The 14,736-nt window shown below is 44.4% G+C and overlaps 2 protein-coding genes across 6 annotated transcripts in view; one reads left to right on the forward strand and one right to left on the reverse strand.

Moving 5' to 3' along the window:
- The first annotated feature begins 240 nt into the window (after window positions 1–240).
- On the forward strand, window positions 241–14,231 carry CCNE2 (cyclin E2). Of its 4 annotated transcripts, none has more exons than XM_072734300.1 (12): window positions 241–451; window positions 1,428–1,463; window positions 1,550–1,646; window positions 1,744–1,797; window positions 2,717–2,868; window positions 3,745–3,880; window positions 5,894–6,040; window positions 7,282–7,377; window positions 8,670–8,804; window positions 10,716–10,827; window positions 12,170–12,327; window positions 12,723–14,231. In XM_072734300.1, the coding sequence occupies exons 2-12, from the start codon at window positions 1,450–1,452 to the stop codon at window positions 12,834–12,836; spliced, it is 1,215 nt and encodes a 404-aa protein (XP_072590401.1). In that variant the 5' UTR covers window positions 241–451; window positions 1,428–1,449; the 3' UTR covers window positions 12,837–14,231. The 4 variants fall into 4 exon arrangements, with proteins under 4 accessions (XP_072590401.1, XP_072590400.1, XP_072590399.1 ...); XM_072734299.1 differs by having other exon boundaries at window positions 427–451; window positions 1,553–1,646; XM_072734298.1 differs by lacking the exon at window positions 241–451 and adding an exon at window positions 724–771 and having other exon boundaries at window positions 1,553–1,646.
- The window catches only part of INTS8 (integrator complex subunit 8), a 60,068-nt gene continuing 50,315 nt past the window's right edge, over window positions 4,984–14,736 (reverse strand). Inside the window, exons 27-28 of one of the 2 annotated variants that reach the window (XM_026013783.2) lie at window positions 14,218–14,337; window positions 4,984–6,381 (exon numbers count right to left, since the gene is read on the reverse strand). In XM_026013783.2, coding sequence (XP_025869568.1) covers window positions 14,221–14,337 — 117 coding nt within the window. In that variant the 3' untranslated portion in view covers window positions 4,984–6,381; window positions 14,218–14,220. Of the gene's footprint in view, window positions 6,382–14,143; window positions 14,338–14,736 lie in introns of those variants that run through there. The other variant, XM_072734297.1, reaches the window with a different exon arrangement.

Raw genomic sequence — 14,736 nt, forward strand, 5'->3', positions numbered from 1 at the left:
TCCCCGGGGGGCGCCCGGGCGCGGCGGCCGTGCAGGCGGCGAGACCCCGAGCCCGGGGCGGGCGGCTCCCTCCGCAGGGCGGGCTCCGCAGGGCGCGCGGGCGGCGGGGCGGGGCCGCACGTGGCGGGCGGCGGCGGAGGCGGCGGAGGCGCTGCGGCCCGGGGCCCGGGGCGGGGCGGCGGGGGCGGCGGGGGTCCCGGGCGGGGGCTCCTCCGCGGCGGCCTGCGCGGGCGGGGGCGCGGGCGGGGGCGGGGGCGCGGGCCGTGTTTACCTTCCGCGGCCGCTGCACGTTGCGCCGCCGCCCGCGCCTCCCATTGGCCGCTCCCGGGGGCGGGTCCGCCGAGCCCGCGCCTCCCGGCCGCCCGCTTCCCGCCGCCTGCGCGCCCCGGGGCCGCCGCCCGGCAGCTCCAGGCCCGGCCTGGGGGCGGGACGCGCGGGGCCGCAGCGGCAGGTGAGGCGCCGGGCAGGTGGGCGCGGGCCGAGGCCGGGGCGGCGGGGGCCGGGGGCGGGGGGGCGCCGAAGGGGGCTCGCGGGGCGGGGGGCCCATGGGGGGGCGAGCGCCGAAGGGGGCGCGCGGGGCGGGGCGCGGGGGCAGCGGGAGGAGCGGGAGGAGCGCGGGCGGGAGGCGGCGAGCGCGGGCGGCGAGCGCGGGCGGGCGGGGCGCGCGCCCGAGGTGTCAGTAGAGGCGCATGCGCGCGGGCGGGCCCGGCCCGGCCTATATATTGGTTGGCGCCGGCGCCAGCTGAGCGCGGAGCGGCGGCGGGTCCCGCGGTGAGGAGGCGCCGGGCGTGCGGGCTGCGGGCTGCGGGGGGGACCGGCCCCGGGGCTGCCCGCGGGCGCGGCCTGGGGGCGGGGGAGGGGCGTCCCCGCGCTGCCGCCCTGTGGGGGCCGCCCTGTCGGGGGGCGCCCTGTCGGGGGCTGCCGGGGCGGGGGCCGCAGGGAATGCGGGGTCCCGGGGGCCGAGCGTCCCGGCGTCGTCGGGGCGCCCCCCGCGCGGAGGCCCTGCGGGCGGTGTCCTCCCGGGCTGGCCGAGGCGCCCCGCCGCCCCTCCGCGGGGTCCGTCCCCGTGTCCCTCACTCCCCCCCTGGGGTCGGGGTCCCGGGGTCCCCGCGGCGGCCGGGCCCGGGGGGCGGGGAGGGCGGCCAGGAGGCCGGAGGGCGCGACCCAAGCCCCAGTTCCCGCCGCCGCGGCCGCCGCTCTCCAAATTGGCGCGGAACCGGCTCCTCCGCCGCCTGGGCGTCCGCGGCCAGTCCGGGATGCGGGGGGGGGGGGGGGGGGGTCCTGCGCTGCAAACCCTGGAGGTCCCCGTGTGGCTCGGGCACAGCCTGCGGACAGCCGCGGCGCGGGGGCCCCGCGGGCCGGGGCAGGGCGCGGGGAGCACGGCTGACAGTGTTCCTGAGCCTTGCTTTTTCCCCTCCCTCCTCCAGAGGCTTCACCCGAAAGAGGAGGATGTCCAGACGCAGGTAACCTCACTTGTCTTGTCCGTGCGTTTAAGACTACCTGAGACTCAGCACCCAGTGAAAGCTTTCCCCCCAACTTTCCCCCGCAGTAGCCGTTTACAAGCCAAGCAGCAGCCACAGCCCAGCCAGACGGACTCCCCCCAAGAAGCCCAGATAATCCAGGCTAAGAAGAGGAAAACTGCCCAGGTGAGGCAGCCAAGGGGCGAGGCAGGCAGGTGGGGGCGGGGGAGGAGAAATCCCCGGCTGGGACCTCGGTGTGACAGTGGTCTCTTGTGTTTTGCAGGATGTCAAAAAAAGAAAAGAGGAGGTCGCCAGGAAACAGCAGTATGAGATTAGGGTACTGCAGGACTGGGCTGGGGGGATTGGGGCGAAACAAGCGGGGGACCGCGGAGAACAGCACTGTGCTGTTGCGGGGCTGTGGGAAGACCCCGCTGACGCGGTGACCGGGAGGGCCCCGGGGGTCAGCAGGAAGGCGCGCATCTCCGGGGCTGGTGCGGCCCCAGTCCGCCTACAGCTGCAGAGTAAGTTTGCCTTGAAGCAGCTGGTTCCTCTTTGTAAATCCCTCCCTCTTGGAGTCGCCTGGTGCACCAGGGCCCGCCTAATCTGTCCAATGTACTGCTCTTTGTTCCCTCCCCGACTGCCGTGGAGGGTCCTAAGAGCTGCTCCTTGTGGCCCAAGTGGGATGTGAAGCCACTGACAGCTGGCACGTCCCCCTGGCTACCTGTTCCCCGTGGGGGGGGCGGTACAGAGAACGCTGGAGACTCTGTACCAGCCTCGGTTGGGGAAAGGGTCCTTTAAATGTTTGACTTCATTCAGTGGATTCCATTTTTTAAGGCTTTGCCTTATCGCGTTCTGAAGTATGGGTGCAGGTTTACCTGGGGTGGGGAGGGAGGGAGGAACTTCCTATAAAACAAGGTGCCCTTGCCACTGCCGTAAACGAGGCAGAATTTTGATTTTTACGATCCTGAAAAGTGATTCATGTTTGGCTACAGATGCATTTTCTTATTCCTCCCCTCCCCCGACACCTGATATCTTCTTGTATTTCCAGAACTGTATTTTGTTCTCTAAAACATCCCACTTGTTGCTACTCACGGAGATCACTAGGAGCTGTTATGTCTTATGTATAAGATACACCTGTCAACTAGATGTCAGCCATGCTAGCTATAGACTGTGTAGAGATATGCACTTCCACTTAGGAACGATCCAACACAAAAGCTGATTTTTTGCACCATTTTTTTCTCTTTTTTTAATGACAGAATTGTTGGCCACCTGTATTATCTGGGGGGATCAGTCCGTGTATTATCATTGAAACACCCCACAAAGAAATAGGAACAAGTGACTTCTCTAGGTTTACAAATTACAGATTTAAAAATCTTTTTATTAATCCTTCACCTTTGCCTGATTTAAGGTAAGAAAATTTTCTGTAATTTAATATCAAAGGTTAAAACTGTACTAAATATTGTACATAATGACACTTTTGAGTCCTATTTTGCCTTCGTTAGAAGAATAGAAAAACATCCAAAACTTGCTTTCTTTACTAATATTTATGCATGTATCAAGAATGGTGCTGTTTGCAAAGGATATGGGTATTTAAAACACTGATTTTATGAAGTTATTTTCATTGCGGAATACCATAAGCCTCAGGAGAAGAGCTGAATCATCTTTTAAATGGAATTTAAATGATTTTTCTAAAATCATTGTTCAAATGGAAGCACTTTAACATGAACTCCATTTTCACTTGACATATCAACCCTATTATTTCTTGCCAAGCTTAGAAAGATCCATACACAGTTCTTTTTTCTAGTTAATGTGACTAAGAGGTACAGCTTACACAAAACGTGTTTTGTGTGTAACGTGTTTGGCTCTAATACACAAATCAACAGGCAGACATTTACACTTACCATCCCTCCCCTTCGCTGTACTTTGTCCAGCTACCACCACGTTAGGTGACTCGACTACTCTACTGGGATTATATGCTTAAATATTTAGATTTTCAGTGTCGCTCTTGAGAAAACCTTGTTATCTTAAGTGGGAGAATTTGTAATTTATAAATGGGGAAAGTACTCCTGAAATCCACAGCCTAGGTTCTTGCTGTGGGATTTCAGGCTTCTGCTTTTTCATGCTAAAGAAATGGTTTCTAGCAATTTTGTCCTAACTTACTAAGAGCTGCTCCTTCCATGTTCTAACTGAAAATTTTATTTCAATGCCTTGAAGTTTATTCTTTGTAAAACAGATAGCGTATTCTGTGGGTCACATGGTTATTCTTTTCTTTCCCTTTCCATAGTTGGGGATGTTCAAAGGATGTTTGGCTAAACATGCTTAAAAAAGAGAGCAGATATGTTCACGACAAACATTTTGAAGTTCTGCATTCTGACTTGGAGCCACAGATGAGGTCAATACTTCTAGATTGGCTTTTAGAGGTATGTTCCATCAATATAAATTTCCTTTGTCTCTGTATAATGGAAAGATATTTAGATGTGCGTGCGCCTTCCACGTGCCCTTGGTAGGAGCCATCCTTTTGGGGGGTACCTACTGTAGTCCAAAATGGAACGCGTCTGCCTTGTGAGAATGAAATCTTAACACAGCCACTACATCCCTTACAAGCCAAACCCAATGGAGAATTCCTGATGTCTGTGGGTGGTGCTGTGTGCCAGGCATTAGTTACTATTGAGGGTAACCAAGATGAACGGGAGGTATAACTGACGAGGTTTTGAACCCTGCTACGCAAAGAACCAGGACGAGGTTTCAGGGCCCTTAGAGGTCCTTTTCTGCATCACCAAAATCAAAATAGGATTTGGAATCCTGATTTCTAGGTCCTAAGTGATAAGGAGGCTTTGAATATCCAGAAGGCTAATAAGCCCTGTAGGTTCCCTATAGTCTCCCTTTAATATATACCTTTATTCCTTTTCATAATGCACTGTGCCCTTAATGTAAAGGAGTAGCAGTGACCTCCAGGTTTCTAAAGATCTGTGCCAGAAAGTTCTCCTGCTTAGGTCCATTCCCCTTCTCTGGATAAATTCTAAGAGTCTCAAATTATTGAGAAAGGGATTACTTGTGTACATGACCAACTGATCTTCCTCCAGCCCTTGGATACTTGCTCTGTAGTTTCCCTGTGCTTGACAGAGATGATGCACGGAGGGAGAAACCCTGCAGGCTCCTTGGTAGAATGATACATGGCAGAGTAGATCTCAGAAGCTATCAGAAAAGTCCTTAAGACTATAGAACGCTGCCCTTTTGAGTCCAGTTCTCATACCTTATTCTGAATAGAAGGGAAGCTATTTCAATCATGTCGGTACAAGTAGGTGGCTGCGTCTTGACCTCTGGAGTGCCTAGTGATTATGGAAGCAACCAAAGCACAATTAGGTAGATTTTTTTTCCTTTTTTTTTTTTTTTTTGTTACACTGATTTTTTATCTGGTGGTTGTCCATCAGATTTATTGTTTTCCCTTAAATAGGATTATATGCAAAACTGTACAGAGTGTTAAACTTTTTCTTAGTACATCCTTTCAGTCTCAGAATGCAAAGATGGTTCAACAGTACTTTAATGTTTTAAAGGGAAAAAAAATCAAAGTCTCAATAGACGTGAGAGACATTTTTTTGAAATTGTTTCCATTCATTTCAAAATGTATAATAAATGAAGATTCCCTTAACACACTGTATATTAGAAATTCCTGTATTTCCATCCCTGTTTCCTCATTTTCAAAATGGGGATAATGGTTGCTACTTCCTGGAGTTGAGAATTTAAAGCTTTCCCTATAATAAGTATGGAAATGACAGATACTGTTTATTATTAATGACACTAGTGAAACATTAGGGAAATTCCCATTATAGTCAAAAACGAGGGATGAGATCAAGACTTTTCTATCACCAATGTTGTTCACTCAGTTCTCTTCTATAAAGACTCTTGGCCAATGCAGTACAACATGAAAAGATGAAGTTAAAAACAGAAAGGAACTGTATCACTTTGTAGTTAAATGTCTACATAGAGCAGTGAAGAGAATCATTTAGAGCTGTTAGAATTAAAAATACAGCTAAGTGTGAAAACTTATTTACCAACAATAAACAATTAGGAAATTAATGGAAAAAAGTTATCACTCCTAATCAGCAGAAGTATAAATGTATCTGGGAACAAATTAAGTCCTCATGGAAAAAAGAAAAAAAACTATAAAACTAGTAAGAACAAATGCGGATGGTAATAGATACTTTTTATCCTATCATAGTGCACATTAATTATCTGCCTCCCCTCCTTCACCACCCCCCCCCACCTCCCCCCCCGCCCAATCCCAACTGTGGTATCCTAAAAAGCAAAGTTGGGCTTTAGAAATATTCTGAAGAAAAAAAAAAAAAAAGTATTCCGAAGACTCGTATATTAGGAGAGATCTTTCTAATTTGGAGAAATGCATAGAATATTTCAACATGTGGATTCTTCTCTAGGTATGTGAAGTATACACACTTCATAGAGAAACATTTTACCTGGCGCAAGACTTTTTTGATAGATTTATGTTGACACAGAAGGATATAAATAAAAATATGCTCCAACTCATTGGAATTACCTCATTATTCATTGCTTCCAAACTTGAGGTAAGTTCTCAAAGTTTATCTATTTACCTCAGACTCCTTTAAATCAGCACATTAATCCTAGCCATAAAAAAAAAAAAAAAAAAAATCCTAGCCAATAGAGCTTTTGACAGTAACTCTGTAGGAAAGATGAGTGGGGTTTTTTTCCAAAACATTTTCTGAATATTATTGATTTTGGATGAATGGATAAACATAGTTCCCTTTGTAGTATCTGAGCATCTGGTTTAGATTCTGGAACATTACCTGGGTGAAGTGTTCTATGGCACATTCTGCTGAACAAAATACACCGGTGTGGTCTCTGTACGTAATCCTGGCACTTGGATCCATAGGAGAGTCTTTGAATACTGAATACAACCAGATGAAATAAATACGACACCGAGTTAGAATAATAATGGTCTATATCCACACTAAGATTTCTGTATCTGGTGGTAGTGCCAGGATAGAGGACAACTCTTTTCTTGCCTGAGGTTTTCTTTCACACAATCTTTTTTCTTAATACAGTTTGGGTATCATAATTTCTTCTGAAAGTTTGAAACCTGTATCATTTTGAGGGTGGGAGAGGGACCGATTCACTATTTGGACTCTCACTGTATGCTTCAGGTATTCTTTCCAGCCTGTTCTCACTCGTAGCAGGTCTCTCTTCTACTCTCATCATTCCGTTTGTTCTCTGGACTCTTAAGACAGACCAGTCGGCCAAACTGCACAACATATTTCTCGACATAACCTACTTTTTATAAAGTAAAGGAAATGTTTTCCGTAGTTTCTAGACCTTAGTCAAGCCTTGTTTCAGTCTGGCCAATACACTAAGAATTTATTCATGAGAGAGGCAGAGACACAGGCAGAGGGAGAAGCAGGCTCCATGCAGAGAGCCCAACACGGGACTCAATCTTGGGACCCCGGGGCCACGCCCTGGGCTGAAGGCAGGCGCCAAACCGCTGAGCCACCCAGGGATCCCCTACACCAAGCAATCTTAAAAGAAGTTTGGCTTTTTATTTTTTAACTGAAATGACTGGTTAAAATATTCTAGCTGTTTATTAAATGAAATTCAAGATCAGGTCTATGAAAATAAGTCTCAGTATAGTTGGCTAATTTAGATTCCTACATCCTTAAAAAATTTCGTTACTAAGATATATCATCACTTTATGAAGCTGTCCTTAAAAATGAGGCCTGTATGTGATTTGTGTGACTTTTTGTTTTCATCACAATTTCAACTGTGCTTAATTTTTTAAAAATCCATTTTAAAGGAAATTTATGCTCCTAAGCTCCAAGAGTTTGCTTATGTCACTGATGGTGCCTGCAGTGAAGAGGATATCTTAAGAATGGAACTTATTATATTAAAGGTAATAAATTTATTACGTCTTGGTTGCAATTTAGTAACTTAGTAGTTACTACTGAAAGACCACAATATAAGTAGAACAGGTTTTATTCAGTTTTAGGGTCCAGTTCAAAGAATTTAATGCATCAACATACTGACAATGGTATGAATGGAGGGGAATTTACTTAACCTGTAGACTCTTCTTTTTCTCTATCCTTGAAGTTTTCTATATTGAGAATATATTACACTTTCTTGATTTTAAAGTGATTAAGAACAACACTTTGAAAAGTAGTTAGCATACCACGCGTGAATATGTATAAATGAATTACAACGACTCCCAAATCTTAGTTCGGATTTTCCCCTTCTTCCAAAAGATAATGAGAATTATTTTATTGCCTTTTTTTTTCTTTTTATTAAAAAAGGGCTATTAACACAGAAGGATGGAGAAGAGAAGCATAAAGGTTTTTAATCAGGCCCTAAATTAGAGTTAAGGCTGAATGTTAGCTACTAGAAAGTATGTTATTAAATCTGGATACCATGAATTTATACATAAGACACAAGAAAACAATGACTTTCACTTATAGATTATCTAAGGTATATGTATTATAAATTATAAATTCATATTTTTTGCTAATTATGTCTATAAACATTTGTATTCATGGCTCTTAAATATCAAGTGCCCAGGCAAGATTCCATTCTCACAATAAAGTTGCTCAGATTCAGGCTTGAAGCACTGCATAAAGAGGATATAAAGAGAAGATGGAATTCTCTGTAACACTGTTCTCCCCTAATTATTGTAGACTGCTTGTAAATGGTAAAGTCCCTGGGCTTCATGGAGGAGAGGATATCATAAATCCGGATTTGTCTTTTTTGTTTTGAACTTTTACACTGATGAGAAGCTATCAAAGACCATGGAAAGAAAAAGTCTGGAATCAGTTCTTGGAAAATCTGAATAGAATTGGCTTTGGTCATTGAATACAATTTCACAAAGGCAGCTTTGATAAATAATAAATAGATGTGGAAGACCAGGGGCTGTAAGAAAGAAGAGGAATGAATACTAGGCTCAATGAGCTTTCTAAATAAAGACAACTAGAGAATAATAAAGGGGCCCATATTAATAGACTGGAAAATATAAGCACCTTTACATTCTGAGGTAGCTATGAATTTTTTTTTTTTTTTTGCTATGAATATTTTTAATAAAAATGGAAGAAATAAGCCAAACCGGAAAGCTTTTAAATGACTATCGAGTAAAGTAGCAATTTATTAGATTGTCTATATACCTACATTTATTAACAGGCATTTTTATTCCATTAACAGGCTTTAAAATGGGAACTCTGTCCTGTAACAGTCATCTCCTGGCTAAATCTCTTCCTCCAAGTTGACGCTCTTAAAGATGCTCCTAAAGTTCTTCTACCTCAGTATTCTCAGGAAAAGTTCATTCAAATAGCTCAGGTATTTTCACTGAATATATGCTAATGTCGTTTATTATAGCTGTTTAGTGCATTTATAGTCTTAAAATAAGCTAAACTACAAGAAACATAATGAATTAAATTCACTCTGATGAGGACAGAACTGCTGATACTGGGAACAGAATCTTGTGTTACTTAGTAATTCTAGAAAACTTGTGTTGCTTAGTAATTCTAGAAAACAAACTTATTAATGTTGGAGTTTAATTTTTTTTAATGTTTGAGTTTAAATGTATTAGGAGTAGTTTTCATTCTTTGAGTACAAAATTACAGTGAAAGACTTCTTTTTGATGTAAAATGGAAAAAGGCATTTTGTCTGTTGTCTTTCGTATGAAATTAATTTGAAAACACGGGGTACTCATTCCATTAGAATGAAGAGTACTTTGGTTACTTTTTTAAATTTATTTTTATTTTCTAAAAGGGGCCCTGAGTCTATGTGATTTTTATTTATTCATGAGAGAGAGAGAGAGGCAGAGACCCAGGCAGAGGGAAAAGCAGGCTCCCTGCAGGGAGCCCGACATGGGACTTGATCCCGGGACTCCAGGATCACACCCTGGGCTGAAGGCGGCGCAAAACCGCTGAGTCCTGTGTCCCCCACCCCCACCCCCCCCCACCCCCCCCCCCCCGGGCTGCCCCTTAGTTACTTTTCTAAAACTTGAGTTTAAACTCTGCTTTCCTAGGCCAGCAGAACAAACGTTCTTTCCTGCCTGCTCCTCGGAGGTATCTTAATGGCTACCATAACTGCCATATAGGAGCGAGGAAGACCGATGTTCTAATTCTCTGCAGGATACGAAAAGCTTACCATGGAATTGAAGGAACTGTGGTGTTCTGGGATGGGTTTTAAAGAACCTAGGTTGAAATTTATTTTTTTTTCTAGGTTGAAATTTAATTTGTATTTTAAATCTAGTCAACACACTGTGAACTAAAACTGAATTACCAGTAAAATATTAGAACTGGTTCATCTTATAAAATTTTCTAATGAATAAGGCTTATATTTTTCTGTCACAATTCCCAGTGTCCCAGATTATCTTAGGCAGCCGCTACATCCTTTTGATGGAGAACAAACATTTGATAAGCTAGTAATCACTGTGTCTACATTGTTTGTTTCTAACTCTTTTACTCACATTTCTATCTTCTGGACCCATGTGAACAACTTGTTTTATTCCACTGGACAGGTATCACCTTAGGCCTCTGAAATGTAGCTTTTTTACACCATTCTGCCCTTTGTTCAATTTAGTATCTGGATTATACTGCCTTTTAGCTAATCTAATCTCACTATTCAGACTACACTGAGGCAGATATACAGAAGGGACTAGGTTTCTGAAGGATCATTCTTAAAAATGTATCTTTCATGACTTAAAATCATCCAGTAATTTCAGTAATCAGAACTAAAATTCTTCAGGACCCTTTATGATGTAACTGAGCTCACCTATGACCTAATCTGTCCCTCTCCAGCTACTGTCCTCCTCCCCCTTTAAGGAATGAAGGAAAGGAATTCCTTTGTTCTGCACGAGGAGTTCCAAGGGAAAGGGGTACCTTCTCATCGTCTTGGCCAGTGCTGTTCCCTAGACATGGAATACTTCCTACACCCCCCGCCCCCAATCTTCCCAGCTGCCTTGGCTTTTAAGATTCACGCAGCACAGGCCTTCCCCACTCTGGATTAGGCGCCCTTCCTACCACTACCACCGCACTGCATCCTAACAGTCCTGGTCCCTTATTCACTTCCCAACTCAAGCCACCACTCTGAAGTAAGTTCTCTTCGGGTCCCTGCAGTTCTAGCAATCTTGGCATACGGGTCCATGAAGAAGTACTCATTACAGCTGACTGGTCTTTAGGAGCAACACGTATTACTCATCCTTTCTCCTCCTAAATATGTTTTTGCTTTTTCCTTTGCTAGCTTTTAGATCTGTGTATTCTGGCCGTCGACTCACTAGAGTTCCAGTACAGAATACTGGCTGCCGCTGCCCTGTGCCATTTTACCTCTGTTGAGGTGGTTAAGAAAGCCTCAGGTAAGGCACTGTGTGTTTCCTTACATGTGCACAACTAGGAAGGGCACTTGTACCAACCTCAGCTTCCTATCAAGATAGAAGAAAATTAGTTTAGAGGCCACCTGGGCGGCTCAGTTGGTTAAGCATCTCCCTTTGGCTCGGGTCATGATCCCAGGGTCCTGGGATTGAGTCCACCAGGCATCGGCTCTTAGCAGGGAGTCTGCTTTCTCTCCCTCCCTCTCTGCCCCTGCCTGCTCGAGCTCGCACTCTCTCTCCATCCCCCTCCTTCCCTTGCCCCACTGCCCGTGCTCTAAAATAAAATTACAGATTACCTTCCCTTGTGTTAGAAGTACTTTCTAATCTTCAATATATATCCATTAACAAAAAATAAGGTCAAATGGAACTTCTATCCATTTGAAGTTAGTCAACGTAGGTATAGTTCCACTTCAAGAATTCTTTGTGTGTTGACAATTTGTTTCATTTGTAGAAGTTATTGGTTAAGAAGCCCAGAGTCAGGGATCCCTGGGTGGCTCAGCAGTTTGGCGCCTGCCTTTGGCCCAGGGCGCGATCCTGGAGTCCCAGGATCGAGTTCCGCGTCGGGCTCCTGGCATGGAGCCTGCTTCTCCCTTCTCCTGTGTCTCCGCCTCTCTCTATCATATATAAATAAATCTTAAAAAGAAAAAAAAAGGGATCCCTCGGTGGCGCAGCGGTTTGGCGCTTGCCTTTGGCCCAGGGCGCGATCCTGGAGACCCGGGATCGAATCCCACGTCGGGCTCCCGGTGCATGGAGCCGGCTTCTCCCTATGCCTGTGTCTCTGCCACTCTCTCTCTCTCTCTCTCTGTGTGACTATCATAAATAAATAAAAAAAAAAAAAAAAAAAAAGAAGCCCTGAGTCTTGGGGCACCTGGGTGGCTTAGTGGGTTAAATGTCCGATTCTTGATTTGCTCCCACAAACTGAGATGGAGCCCTGTTTTGGGCTCCACACTCAGAGGGGAGTCTGCTCCTCTGCCCTTCCCCCTGCACGTGTGCTCTCAAATAAATATTTAAACACAGCAGCAGCTCTTTTTCTCCCTCAAAATAGTCACATTATTAAAAGGCCAAAAATCAGGGCACCTGGGTGGTGCAATGGGTTAAGCGTCAGACTCTGGATTTCAGGCCTGTGTTAGGCTCTGTGTACAGCATGGAGTCTGCTTGCCCCTCTCCCTCTGCTCCTCCCTTTGCTATCACATGTTTGCACTCTCTCTCAAATAAAATAAAAGGCCAAAATCAAGTTCCAACAATTTAAAACAGATTAACACTCTCAAACTATGGTTAAGGGCGGTTTCTAACGTAAACCTCACATTTTCCTCTTTCCTCTCTCTAGGTTTGGAATGGGACAACATTTCTGAATGTGTAGACTGGATGGTGCCTTTTGTCAGTGTAATAAAAAGTACTAGCCCCGTGAAGCTGAAGATTTTTAAGAAGATTTCTATGGAAGATAGACACAATATCCAGACACATACAAATTATCTGTCTATGCTGGTATGTTTCTTGTGGGGCTTCTTGGTTTGATATCTAGTAAGTCACCGAAACTGGTAGTAAAGATACTAAAAATACTTCAGGGCGGTGCTAGAGGCTATTAGGTAGTGGAAAGTTCTAACGGGCACACACTAATGTCACAGCCAGACTGCGGAGTGTTTCAGGATCAATGCCGGTAGCCCGGGGTAAGAGTTTTTTAAAAATACAGTTACAGGCAATTCAAACAACTGAATCTCCAGAACGGGACTAGTCCTACTTGCAGAGACCTAGAGAGACCACTAACGTTTGGGCCTACGTAGTCTCAAATTAATACCCAAGAGTTTGCTGGTTTGACTTTGTTTTACTCTATCAGTGCTTTATATTACCTGATAATCTCTGCATGATTTCTTCACATCTAGGATGAAGTAAACTATGTAAACACCTTCAGAAAGGGGGGACAGCTGTCACCCGTGTGCAGTGGAGGCATTATGACACCGCCGAAGAGCACTGAGAAACCACCAGGAAAACACTAAAGAAGTTAACTAAGCAAACATGTTCGGATTGACTGAGTATTGGGTATAATTTCATAGAACTTGAACTACTAAAGTTTTCAGGAAAGTAGTGCTGTGACTGTCCTAGCCAATTTGAAAGTTTCACTGCCATTCTTTGATTAAAAAAAAAAAAAAAAACAACACTTAAAATTGGCATTAAGGAAGAAATTCCTAGATTAGCTGTTTAAGCAGCTGGACTTGTTTACAAAGATGACTTCATTCCCAATGTGACTGGATAAAAAGCCAGCCACAATTTATGCCATAACAATTTTTCTTCTGATCCAGTGTTACTAGTTGTATCTTGATAAACTAAGAATTTTATCATTGGAGTTTTAGACTAGGTAAGGGCTACCTTAAAGGGGACACTGAGTAATACAATACTTTGAATCTAGTTTTTAGATTCTCAAAATTCATTCATATTCTTGACTAGTGCAATTTGGTTATTGAAAATAAAATTTAAACTTGTTTACAAAGGTTTAGTTTTATAATAAGGTGACTAATTTATCTATAGCTGCTGTAGCAAGCTATTATAAAACTTGAATTTTTACAAATGGTGAACTTTAATCTGTTTTTTTAAACTGGTACATTTGCCTTGCCATAATATTTTTTTAACCAGTAAGGCTTAGATGAACATGGCATTTAAACTGTGCTCTAAAAAGGGGGAATACCAAAGAAATTTTAAACAAGATAAATGTTGCAGCTCCTCTTTTGGGCTTTGACACAGAGGTTGCTTTATAATGACTTTGTACACCACAATTTAAGAAGTACCCTTTCAACCTATTTATATGAGAAAGTCACTTTATTAACTCCAAGATATCCCCAAGGACTTTTTCTTAATTTAGTGTGACTAAGACTATTTATGTTTGCAAAACCATTAAGGTTCTTTTTAAATTCCTACATAATGAGTTAAGGACAGTGTCAAAGTGATTAATGCTTAACACTTGACATAAATTTCTATTTTCGTAAGGCAGAAAAGTAGTACATGTATACTGACTCCTAGATTATTTATTAAAAACAAAAAAACCTGACGTAAGAACTTGCTGTATATAGACTAGCTACTTCTACACAAATACTTCAGTGTTTTTAAAAATGAAATTTGGCCTCAAGAGTGGGTCTAGTACAAGACAAATTATACTAGATTGCTAGTTTATTCTGTTACTGGACATGTGAATCTCTTCCTTTGAAGAAATTATAAATCTAAGCCATGGTTATGGTATGAAGTCTTCTGTATAGTTGTTTTTACTGTTTCAGTATTGTCTGAAAAGAAAACACCACTAAATGTGTACATATGTATTATATAATCTAATACTGTTTATTTTTTAGCCCATTGTTTAAAAAATAAAAGTTAAAAATTTTCACTAACTGCTTAAAAGTAAAGTTTTGCCATTGCTTGGAGAAATTTCTTTTTCCTTCTCTGCGCTGCCAGCTGTAACACTTCTTCTGGGTTGCTTGCGTTCAGTTCGGTCTGGCCGATGGCTTTGATCTTCCAAAACAAGAAAGTGATATTACTACAGGTGTAAAAAATAAAGTCTTGCTAGTACACCTAATACAGCACTACCTCCACGCTAACAGTTGGTCTCATGGTAAGGGCTGCGGAAGACATCCAGACCAGAGCCACCGGTCATGGACTAACAGTAGGTGCCCCCGCGTCATACCCCAGCATGCCAGCGGTAGCCTAAGGCCGTCCCACACCACCACGGCACTCACCTCGCGTCCCCAGGACCTGTGGCACGTATGGTTACAACCGCTGTATCAACCTGGGGTGTATACAGGGCTCTCGCACTAGCCGTGGTCTCAGGCACCCACCGGGGCCTTGGCAATTATCCGCAGGGGGCGGGGGGATACTGCTCTACAGTAGCACTAATTCACACTAGTATGTAAA

Source organism: Vulpes vulpes, chromosome 13 (genome assembly GCF_048418805.1).
Source record: "Vulpes vulpes isolate BD-2025 chromosome 13, VulVul3, whole genome shotgun sequence".
NCBI lineage: Eukaryota > Metazoa > Chordata > Mammalia > Carnivora > Canidae > Vulpes > Vulpes vulpes.

What these genes read in the sequence shown, in the direction of transcription:
- CCNE2 (XM_072734300.1), top strand. An exon ending in GGTGGTTAAGAAAGCCTCAG is followed by an intron (nt 10,828 to 12,169) that starts GTAAGGCACTGT and finishes TCCTCTCTCTAG; the next exon opens with GTTTGGAATGGGACAACATT. An exon ending in CAAATTATCTGTCTATGCTG is followed by an intron (nt 12,328 to 12,722) that starts GTATGTTTCTTG and finishes CTTCACATCTAG; the next exon opens with GATGAAGTAAACTATGTAAA.